The following is a 12,358-nucleotide window of genomic DNA, read 5'->3' as shown; positions in this document are numbered from 1 at the left end:
ACGCTGAACGGATAAAATCACCCCTTACACGCCCTAAAGGCTGGCCTTCTAAATATTTCGATACGAAATAATTATTAAGTTTAGCGAACGATAACTAAGACCAGCTGAAAGTTTGTTCCATTTTTTCGGTAGCTAACGTTTCGAAACTTATTCTTCTGGCACCAGTTGTTCTCGTTCCAAGGTACAGATGTATATATGTATATACAAAGTGTATTCAGTTTTCGCCAACAGATGAAAAAACATAACTTATAACCGAAAATAAAAGAGATTTCGCACGAGATCTCGCAGGTACTTCATTACAAAGATATAAGTACGAACATTAAAGCGCAACGCGAAATAATATACGTGGACACAAGTAAATCAAACATGGCCGAGTTTCCGTACTGTATAATGAAAGCCATTGTGACCCAGATATTTTGCGATGCGCTTTAATACGTAGATGCAACCTTGTAATCAAGTACTTCCAACTAATCTTCCGACAGACGGCTGTTTTTCTTATTTCCATTCGTAAATTACGTTCCCAGATTGTTTGCTGGCAAAACCCGGAAACACCATGCACATATATATGCCTAGACATATATACAGTGCGTATATACATATGTATGTATACGTGCGTGGGCGTACGTGTGCGTGTTCGAATAACTGTACGTGTAAGTAGATGTAACGGGCAATCCAAGGGATCGTTTCAGGCTCGTCAGTGGGGAATATAGTATCTACTTTGTGTGTCTGTGACAAAAGAAACATATCAAGGCTGTGTAGGATCTGATATCGAGGCAATGTGTGACCGTGTTGTGATATCCAGGTGCATACGGACAAAAAGTAGTATAGCAGAATTCATGATGTCGTGCTGGAGAGAGGATCGGAGCGTTAGGAGGAGAGTCAGATGTACACCATATACAAGAGGGTAAGTGAGTAGTTGGTAGTAATCAGGACTGCGAAAGGTGACTCAACTCGGGAAAGCTAGTTGGTTGACTGTGTCTCTCACCTGCGACCTCGCTCGTTCTTCAAAGTGCCGCCATACTTGTTTCGCGTCCCGATCAGGTCAATTATCTCAGGGATACAACTGGCGAATATGGCCTACACCACGTGATAGAACAGAACACAACACTCGCATCAATACACTTGTGTGACAAGAGTGGCAATTGTATGCTTTAATTTTTCTTTTGTTTCTTTTCTTTTCAGTTTTGTTTTTTTTTCTTTTTTCTGTGTTACATAATGTTCAGTCATGTTTGGTGAACCGATGCCGTCTCGTCCAGTCGAAGTCATCGCTAACGCGCCGTATACGGGTGGTACTTTTCATTTCTTTTCGTTTGTTCTTTGCTTGTTTTCCAATCTTTTCTTTTTCTGAACTGGCGAAGAGGGGAGGAAATTTACAGTTATGAACGAAAATAAGTTTTGGCTCAGCTACCGGGCTGCGCGGCCACTCATAGAGACACGATTAACAGTGCTGTACCGCTATGCGTGCCACGGCCCAAATAGTTAATAAATATGGAAACGAACACGTTCCAAATAAAGGGCGGGGTAGGTAGGCTACCTACACCTAGGTCCTACACTCCTACACCTAGGCCTAACGATAACTACACGTGCCGACATGTCTACCTAGTCCATTGGCAGGTAGGTCGTATGTATTCATTGAATTTTGCGCGAACACTTTAATATAACGTTATAGATTTCGTTTTCGACGATTGTTTTATCGTTTGTCTAGCTTTTCTGCGACGAAGAATCGCCTCTTCCTCTCAACGGATACCATATAAACATCGACGAACGGACAGAGAATGCTTTGGGAAAAACCTCCTCCAGTGGTATAGAAATATCGTAACGAATAAACCATTTTATCGTGCGAAATTTGCCAAGAACTCAAAGTGGGGATATCCCTGTTCGAAAAAGGGCACGTATCATCGTATCACTTGAAGATGCGTTTCGATGCACCGTATCGTTGCCGCACAATAAAAAACGACATACCATCATCCTATTCGTATAGTTAGAGAGCAGTCAGCGAGCGACGTTAGCGTCTGATTATAGTTTATCACGTCCACATTAGCGCTTCACACAATCGATAATAACTTTTCTCCAATGTACGAAACAGGCAAAACAATAGACACAGTTTATTTATAATACGAGTCCGACTAAGCCATGTTACAACATTCGCGCGATTCTCTTTCTTCCTCTTCTCGAAGCGATTACAGAATGTTCACGACATATGGTGACCACTTTGGGTACGATAAACTCACCCGAATGATGATTCGAGGTAAGTACACGTCCTATAAAGTCTACAACCTCATCTTACGAAAGTAGAATCGTCGATAGGCCTCTTCAGAAAAGTCGTGCGATCGCGTTTATGTTACGTTCGTTATACTCACTAGATGAAAGTTTCCTTCGCCAAAGGTTATTTTAATTTAAATAATTTATAAATTGCATCAAACGGGCAATTAATCAAATCAGATGCATTCCAATGTGTGTGTAGAGAACGTATATTAACAGAATCAAATATTTGACTAATTTCTGGTATTGTTATTAACTCGTAAATGATGCAGCGATATAAGTAGTATTTGCACGTTCATGGTCAGACACGTACAGACAAACACACACGCACACACTTCTTTTTTCATTTCCAGTGTATCAATGTATACACTATTAATTTGTAAAAATTGACCTATCAACTCATTATCATTTAATAAAAATTCAGTTGAAAAGAAGATTGGCTTTTCGGGTTATCTCAATCTTGGCTCAGGACTTCCGCTTGTTCAAGCTACACGTGAACATAAAGGTATCGACACATTTTCTATACCGATTATTGAATGTTTCGTAAATTAAAAATTCCAGAAATACTCTTCCAAGTGACAAATTGCACGTTTTCATGGTGACGTTGCATTTTCGTATAGAAAAATTTTAATCACGACATTCTCAGGTTGTACGACATATAATGTAATAATAAAACCACACATGTAGAGTGGTAGAAGAGGCCAATAGACGATCGATCTCGAACGACTAACTTTCAAGAAAAGAAGCGTGCGTCTGCGGCAACGAAGTCTGTGAGCGTAATCGCGTTATAAAATATCGTAAATCATTGCTCGTTTGATTTAACGAATTATTCGAAAGATAACTGTTTCTTGGGACATGGGCTAGTGTCGATCTATGCGTGTATGTTGTCTCTTTTCCGCTTTCTTTCCGCCTAGCAATGCATGTTTGTGTGAGATAAATATCTGTGTAAACACGTACAAAATATGTATATATATCCTACATGTATACATATATGAAAGACACATATAATGTATACGTGGACTTTATCATCTTGTACGTTTATATAAATAGATAAATTTATATAAACCAAAAAAAAAGAAAAAAAATAAAAGAGTAGATGTACATGCATATACACATGTAACGTGTAAGTCGATGATGGTGACAGAGATAATGACTTTTGGAAATTTCTCTCTTTGTACTTCAGATTTGAAGAAGGCTGCGATGAATCTTACGTGTAAGTATGTACGTATCTACGTACGTGTATGTATTAATGTACGTATATCTACATGTATATTAACGTGTAGGTAGGTATTTACGTATGTTTCCAAGTGTGTACATGTGTATATATGCATATGCATGTAATTGACGAAGAGAGAAACGGGGAAAGAGAGATAGAAAGAGAGAGATAGAAAGAAAGAAAGATAGAAAAAGAGAGAAAGATAGAGAGAGGGAGACAGACTGTTTGATATGATCGAAGCTAGAGGCAGTCTATGTGCCTGAACAATTGGGATAGGATGATGAATAAGCTCTTCACGGGAAACGACGGGAAGGCTTTTAGAATAATTTCTAATCCTTAGACAATTTTTCTTTAGGCACGTGTGTAAGTACTGATGCTAATTTGAATGGAAATAGATCAATAAATGTTGCACAAAATTCAAGTTGCGCATTGCAACGGAGTTTTGACTGTTACTGATCGAAGCACAAGATCGTGACATCAATACGTGAACAGGAAACGTGAACGTTCTACGCAGAGCGCTTTTCCTCCCGCGAGTATCGCCGCTACGACACGTCGGTATTATAAATTATCGTAACATGTATGAATGTATGTAATGCGTATACCGTGATACATCTACGTTAGATCGATAATGGTTAACAATAAAAAAATGGAACGGTCGACCGAACTCGAATAACTTCTCTAATTTGTTACAATTAATAAAGGAGTAACGATAAACCATGCTTGGTTACTTGTTCTACTCTTATTACCATGCGAACACGAATAAGTGGCGAAGATGTGTCCCGGTAACTATGTTGGTTCACTTGATGCCTGATCAGGTTCACGTATGCCTTCACCGCGTTAAGCCCGTTCGATGCCGATGGTAAGCAACTGTATCTCGCAATTATACGTGCAATTCTCTACTAATAAAATTCCCTAATGAGCAGCCGCATGTGCCTACGCCTGCACCCCCTCTACTGCTGCGTTCTAATTCAAGTGCCAAGTAGTATCTTGTATCAAGCCAGAGAAAATCGTGTCCCGATCCGACGATGTGAGGCTTCTCCTTTCGTTCGTGCGTCGAGCGAGATGGCTCGCACCTCTCTCTAACAGGCCATTCCGCGATGGGTTTCGTTCATCCTTGGATTACTCTACAGGCTAGCCAGATCACTAACGCATGCCACCAAGAAACTCGGTTCGTGAATATAGAGAGGGATAGATAAACAGAGATAGAAAAGAGAGAGAGAGAAAGAGAAAGAGAGAGAGAGAGAGAAAACAAAAATGCCCACGAGTCGCTGATACTTTCAGATTCAGCCTCGAACTGAATCATCTCGCGACAAATGCGAGCTCGTTTTTACCATTCGTCGGTCGATCGATGAATCGTCGAGTCGATTAAAAAGTATCAGCGACATTCGCAACCCGCTGCTTCACGATTCATCCTTTCGTACATTCTACCGTCACCTGGAATTCACGATCCGACCATTCTCCTCGAACATTCACACGAGTGGCCATCGCTGCTCGAACGATCATTCGAACACGTGGAGTATATTGATTGGAAAGTTAGCAAAGTGTGATACCTAGCCGAACTGGAGTACTCGTCGAAACTATAGAAGCGTCGACAGTTGTGGGAAGATATGTTTCACGTCAGAGGAGATACCTTTAAGCTCGAAGAGAACAATACACCTGGAGAACCTATAAATCATAACGCAAAGAAAATACTTTGCCGTCAGTCATTGCGCGTTGATTAGAAATATTGTTTTGCCGTTTAGATTGATTATTCTGACGCAGCGAAGCAAACCATTGTACAATTCGTAAAGCTCCTATTCACAGTCAAGCTATTCACGGACCCGATATCGATTGATCAAAGAACCAAAATATCGACTGTCTGCTTATTAAACTGATATACCACGACCGTATTGCAACGTACATGCGCTACACGGCGAGTCATCGGAATTCTGAGACGGTGATTGTAACATTTCTCTAAGCGACGATGGAGAATATTGGTAGACCGAATCGAATCTGTTAATACAAATTGTTTCGGTTTGTTTTATTAACACTTAAGCGTGTACATCAGAAAATATAATGCCCCGAATATCAAGTACCGTTACATTTCTCCCAATTAACCTTCGCGTCTTTTATATTGTAAAACACAAGAGAACATCGGATCAAATACTTAAGAAAAAAGTGAACAATTTAGTACAAGTGTTCACAGTAGACGTAGATATATTCAATGACGTATTGTTAAAGTTCAAACCATCTTTATTTCGTTTACTTGCGCGGTGAAACCTTTTTTGGAAGACTGAAAACTAGCGACCTCTCGTCGAACGAAATAGTATGTCACGCGAAATGAGATCAAGTTCCTTAGATTGGTCGAAGTACGAGATCACGAAGAAGATTAAATAAGTGGATGGATGGACACACAAAGAAAGATTACGGCATAATGATAAAGGGAAAACCAAGTAAAGTTTCGATATAAAGTAATACTAGTGTTTTTTTATACGCAAAGTTAAATGTGTCGAGATAAAATATATAAAGTATGTTGTCTCGTAAGCTCACATATTGATAAGCCTTGCGCCGAAACTGTTGGAAACTTCGTTTAACCCTACTGATCCATTACAAATTTTATTCGCCAATTTTCTCTACCTTCTCTTAAAAAGTATCTACAGCCTCTTCTAATTGTTGTGATCATCTTATATGTGTACATATACAGTGGATTAGACAATTTCCATTCACCTTACCAACACACTCGTTAATGAAGAGTAAAGTACGTTTCAGAGTTTAAAAGTACAGAAGATTTATATAGACGTGTTGACACGCATCGAATAGAATAATTTAATATCCAAAACTATACGGAATGTCTTCTCGTAAAACTGAAGAGTCAAAAGTGCACGATATAACAAACAAAGTGATATTGTATGAATGAAAAGCTAATGTTCTGATTGTATAAAAATTGCCAATGAATTGAATAAATCGTGAGAAATTGAAGACATTAATGTGTACAGCAGTTCAATGACCTGGTTCCAGTTGTGTAGTTTCGTTCTATTGACGATAAACAGAAATAGGATGAATGAATCAAATAAAAATTGAGAAACCTGTTCAGTTTGTTGATTTCTGTTTAAATCTTACATCGATGGAACTGTAGTAAGATGTGCGGAAGGTCTTTAAATCCATTGTATATTTGACAGAAAAAAACAAAAGCAGAGTGAAAGAAAAAATGTCGTGATCAAACGATCGACATTCTCGGCCGATCTTTACTCAAACGAGAACCAAGTCGTAGGTAAATTTTTATACGCACAAGTCAATGTTTCATGCTGAAGCGATCGACGATCTATCCTGTTGCTCAATTAAAAGCAGAAGGGTTGCCCGATCGAAAGAGAAAATGAGAGAGAAAATACAGACCATGAAAAAAAAGAAAATAAACGATTCGATACATAGCGAAAACGAAAAACATTCGCGCCTAATTTGAAATGAATGAGATCGAACGAAGTTTGTCCGATAAATCGCGCGTGAAAAAGGAATAAGATATACAAACTACATCTCGAGGCTATGCGGTGGGGCAGTCATATACATATTACCATGTATATATATATTTATAATAAATGTATATATATATAGAAAGAGAGAGAGAGAGAGAGAGAGAGAGATTTAGAAAGATAAAGAAAGAGAAAGAAATAGAGAGAGATGCAACAGTAATATATATTGATCTCATCTACGATATAGTGTATATAAACATGTGTGTATAGAACAATAAAACTCGTATGTGTATATTTTTCTTTTTACAAAAGTCCAAGCATACCAGCACGTGTTACCAAGATATTTGCTAACCGGTAAAAGGTGGGTAAAAAAAGCGGTGAGAGTCAGCACAAAGTACATTAAATAAACGGTGAAAGAAATGATAAAAGAGGGTAGTGGTTCAGAAATTGGGATGCCATGTTTTCTAACAGTTACGGATCACGTGGTGAGGGTGAGGGATATTTACGCTAGTTCAAAAATTACTCTGGATAGCAGTCGCGAATCCGTTTATACTCAAGAACAAAATTCAAATTCAGGAAAAACACGAGTCGTTCGTTCGCGATCGTAAAACTTTAAGAGGCACAAAACACAATGTCCGTCGGTTTCATTTTACGCTAAAAACAAACCAACCAACACCGCAAACCGAAATTTCGCAAACGGTGCTGACGAAAGCTTTCCTTTGCTCGCATCTAAAGTACGTCTCTAGTTTTACCAAAAAAAAAAAACAAAGTTTAAATTCTATTCATAACAAAAATCTCATCGTCAGCACGGTTTTCACGACTTTCAAAAAATGACAAACTGTTTCGTAAGCGAAACACAAAAACTTTCCGCGAACTTTCGTCGTCAAAGAATTCTAGTGAAAAGAGGGGTAGTATAGAATAGCGAAGAGGGTAAAAGTGATAAACGAGTCACTTTGCTATCCAGATTTTTCTTCGCACCTCCTCGCAACTATGTTTACTACAAGGATAACAGTTCGGGGACTAGTTTCAAGGGGTGTCTTTGGCTGGCTTCCACGTAGGTGGATTTCTGGGATACCTGCGTCCACGCTCGCGCTTGTACTGGCCACCGTACTTGCAGCGGTTCGCGGCGAGCTCCGTGATCTCTGGGATCCAGCTGGCGAACACCGCCTACACACCCACAATCATCCGTTGCCGTCAGAACAGAACCCTAGCCTGAGTTTTCTGTTTTAATCTTTTTTTTTTTTTTGTTTGCATTTTCATTTCTACTTGTTTCATTCTCTTTCGACAGTATATACACATGTAACGTTACATTCTTGTTCATTCCCTTTCATTTGATAATTACCGCATTTCTACTCCCTGAACACCTCTTTAGACTGGCTAAAACACGATATACACGCTCGCAACGCTTCACTCTCTGCTCAATCATTTGCAACGAGGGTGATTCTCGCTTTAGAACGTAGACTGATAAAGGATTAAATCCCACCCAAATTATTCTCGAAAATAACGGAATAGTTAGTTGGCCGCTATAATCGCGATGATAATCCTTAACGAGCGTAATATAAAAAAAAAGAGTTAAAGCTTCTTATCTCTTGTGGGAGTATAATACCAATATCCTATGGGACAGTCCACTGAACGAATAGGTATTAAAAAGTCTTTTCTATCTATTAGCTTTAAAAAAAAAAATAGCTCGCAATGCTTTACGTGTATTAACCATCTTGTTATAATTGGAACAAATAAACACGTAATAGTACGTACTTTTACTCATCAGCAACAATGAACATAAGTACCTGAAATTGAATGTAAAATATCCAATTATGAGTCGAATGATTAACTGGGACAATGAAATGAAACCTCGATGTTTTAAGTTGTTTCATAGACAAGCGATTGAACGAATGTGCGAGACATTTTATGTTATTAAGAAATTCCTACGTCATCCTAATCTGAGGTAGGTCTCATCTGAAGAACGCTGCATTGCAACCTAACTTGCAACATCGTGCATCCCTTAGTTTGATATCCATAGACTTCTCTATTATCCTTGTTTATGTAAATGAATATAAAGCGAAGTGCATGGAAATAGATCGAAATGCAAATACAATTTGTATACCATCGAAGAATGAGACGATGATGATGATAATGATGAAACGATGGAATGCCATATAAATCTCATCTTATATGGTCAGAATGTTCAAAAAGTTAATATCGTAGAGCGTATAAACGGACATTATAAATCACACAATCCCCACAAAACAATGCGACACACAAGCTCACTGTACTATGAAAATACAGTGTCGTTAGTTTATTAATTTTTCTCTTTTTCACAAACACATCGTTTTATTTCACAGTGCGATGATCCTTCGATTATCACTCTCATCGTTGTCAGCTTCTATACGATCACGACGCGTATTTCACGTTCAGGAAGAAACAAGCGTCGTCTAAAGCTTCGTAAAAATGTCAGACTTCAATTAACTGGCATGCAGGCTCTATTGTAGCGTGTGATGTGGACAACTTGCAACCACATGGTAGAGCACGATTGCGTTATACAACATTTCCGCGATGACATCATCCGTCGTTCAAGAGTGCTCGCACATGAATAAAAACATAATGGTATTGCCCTATACAAAGGAATACAGGGTGGGAAGTAAACGAAAAGTGGAGCACACATTTTACGTCGCGTATCATGTACAGGAGTTTCCAGTTAGGTATTTTCACCAACAATTTTTTGGTAATCTCATCGTTAATTTGTGTATGTAAAAAAGATATTTGCGGGAGAAATGACTAAAGAACGAGAAAAAGAAAGGGAAAACTAAAGAGAAGGAAATAAATGCGACGTAGAATATACGTATCGGTGTGTGTGTCAACCACTATCGCTTAACGGTTTGATATTAGGTGCCACGGATGGATCGCGTATCTATTTCTAATACTAAAAAAGCAATGTTCTCGGTATATTATACATAGTGTGTTAGAGGTAGCAGACTAAAGTGGCAAACCGTGCAATCTTGGCAAAAGGTGTGCTCTTGTTAAAACTGTTATAACAAATCAAACGTCGGAGAAAAAATGGAGTTACTGTACACTCTTCGTATTTTCTCCAATTTGTTTGAACAAAACTTGTGCCGTAGTAGGAGAGGCCTTACAGAGACACTTCAATTCATTCGATACGATACAAATGCGATGCGAATGCGTTAAAAATATACACCAATGCCGAGTGCTCGAAAAACCTATCCGATAGACATCGTTGCATCGGAACGAACAAACCAGATTTATAAAACGAAACACATGCAAGAGAAGGACTAGTTAAGAAATTTCATGCTTCTCTTATTGAGTTTGTGCATAGCAACCCTCGTTTTGATATTGTTTCGTATGGAAGACTTATCGTATAGTGAAAGATCCCAATAATTATGGTTTTATACCATGAAATTGATTAGCAATTTCATGTATATTGTCCTTAAGTTGTTAATCGACTAACTACATAGTTTCTATGTGCTACACTCAATCTGAAATATTCTTTTGAACAACACTTACGAACTTACTAATTGAACATGTCATAAAACCAATTATAAAGACACACCGAAATTCCCAATCTTATACTCGATAAGTTACTGTTAGTCTTGTACGTGCAGACTGTTAGTGGCAAAGTTTTATTGGATCTTTCACGTTTGTTTGAAAAGAAAAAGGACCGCGAACAGCGTTTTATGAAACATTAAAATCGATATAACCGCGCGTCAGGTATAACGAGCCTCTCAGCACTCTTCGTTTCTTTAGTTTTAATTACGTATGTCACGTGTGATAGACAATAACTATCCTTCTGCTCGCAACACTGCACAATATGCTACCATATGCACTAACGTATTCAGATTATTTCATTAATGTTGACCGAGAAATTCTTTAAAATGTATTTGCATAGCAAACGAACTTGATACTGCAAGAAATTAAGATTGCACGCACTTTTTTTTTAATAAAATAAGAGGTAAAATAAATATGGATGAAGTAGAAAAACCAAACCATACAGTACCTGTTTTCCTTTCAAATTATTTCAAGCGCAAGTACAATTACAAACACAAGTGTACAGAAAACAAACGTGACGGTAACAAAGCCGTTCGATGAGCAGGAAAGTCATAAATTCTTTCTAATTCGTTAATGAAAATCTTGTAACAGCGTTAATGAAACAGTCTGAACATAAATACGTATGGTAGACATATATTACACGAGTCCTTCATTTTCGAAGTGGTGAAAGATCATTGTTCTGTATCTCAATAATATTAAATAGCCGAATTTAACAGATAATTTTATGCTACAATAATCGTCGAGATAAATTTGCACAGCTCTCGAAATCAAAGTAGGCTGGAAAGAGATTTGAGACCGGTCTTCCATCACTTTCAAAACGAACGGCTCTTGTGCGGTTATGCAACAATGTCGTTTGCAGACAACCGTTTGTATGCTTATGGACCGAGCACACGCAACAACGTATGTACGATAACCATGATTCGACATAAGGACGTGTCACTTGTACGAGTAGTACCAGTGAATACATGTATAAATTGTGTATGTGTATAATTGTGTATGGTTGTATAAAAGATTACAAGTATATATACATACTGAAAGTAAAACGTTAATATAGACAACAGAGACAGGATTGAAGGATTTAATTATATAATAATACCTCTTTCCATGTTCCCGCTTGTATTCGCCGCTGTACTTGGACCTACTGCCTACGAGCTCTATTATCTCAGGTATGCTACTAGCAAAAATTGCCTGCAAATAGAAATCATAACTAGAAAACGCTATGCCACTACGAACCGTTACAAACAAACTGGGTCATCTATGTATGGTTGCAATGTACAGCAGGGCTTTCGACAGGTATGTACGTATATACGTCCGCTGGATCCTCGGATTACGTGGTCCCAGCAGAACGAATGAAAAAAAAAAAATAGGGGGGTGTGGAAAACAAGGAACGGACAGAGATTCGCCGGTGAACAATCCTCGCCCCTCTGTTTTACACTTTCTCGTATCAGCCCGTGACGACCGTGACGACTTCTGGATTAGCGGAGACTTGTCGAGGCATCGTAAAAATGCACCCTTCGCGACGGTTAACTCGGCGCCACGGCTTTGTATGTAAATAATCGACGTAATTGACGTTACAAATAGTCGCGAACAAAGAAATTAACTAGCGATTAACACTAACAAAGTCAATCTTTTTCATTGTTTCCGTGATAAAGAAAATTTTGAAAAACTCGAATTTCCCGATGTACGAAAAACCAACGCTTCTTGCATAAATTTGCTTAATTTTATTGTACTCTATATCGTCATTAACGTTATCGCTATTATGTTTGTAGTGTCAGCAATGTTCTAAATATATATTAGTATATGAATAATGTGAATGAAAAAAGTTTAATCACTCGATAGTGTATCTGTATATACTTGCTTATGTTGTGACATG

General features: G+C 38.2%; 1 protein-coding gene across 32 annotated transcripts in view; it reads right to left on the bottom strand.

Moving 5' to 3' along the window:
- Positions 1 to 12,358, bottom strand: part of Slo (calcium-activated potassium channel slo) — a 73,028-nt gene that overhangs the window by 35,620 nt on the left and 25,050 nt on the right. For 21 of the 32 annotated variants that reach the window (XM_076897112.1, XM_076897149.1, XM_076897063.1 and 18 more), the window contains exon 6: positions 11,582 to 11,673. In XM_076897112.1, the coding sequence (XP_076753227.1) occupies positions 11,582 to 11,673 (92 nt within the window). Of the gene's footprint in view, positions 1 to 985; positions 1,078 to 7,999; positions 8,092 to 11,581; positions 11,674 to 12,358 lie in introns of all 32 variants that reach the window. The other 11 variants (XM_076897122.1, XM_076897207.1, XM_076897130.1 and 8 more) reach the window with 2 other exon arrangements.

This window comes from Xylocopa sonorina, chromosome 1 (assembly GCF_050948175.1).
Source record: "Xylocopa sonorina isolate GNS202 chromosome 1, iyXylSono1_principal, whole genome shotgun sequence".
Taxonomy (NCBI): Eukaryota; Metazoa; Arthropoda; class Insecta; order Hymenoptera; family Apidae; genus Xylocopa; species Xylocopa sonorina.
The sequence above is the reverse complement of the archived record's forward strand: the minus strand, read 5'-3'. Positions and strand labels throughout refer to the sequence as shown.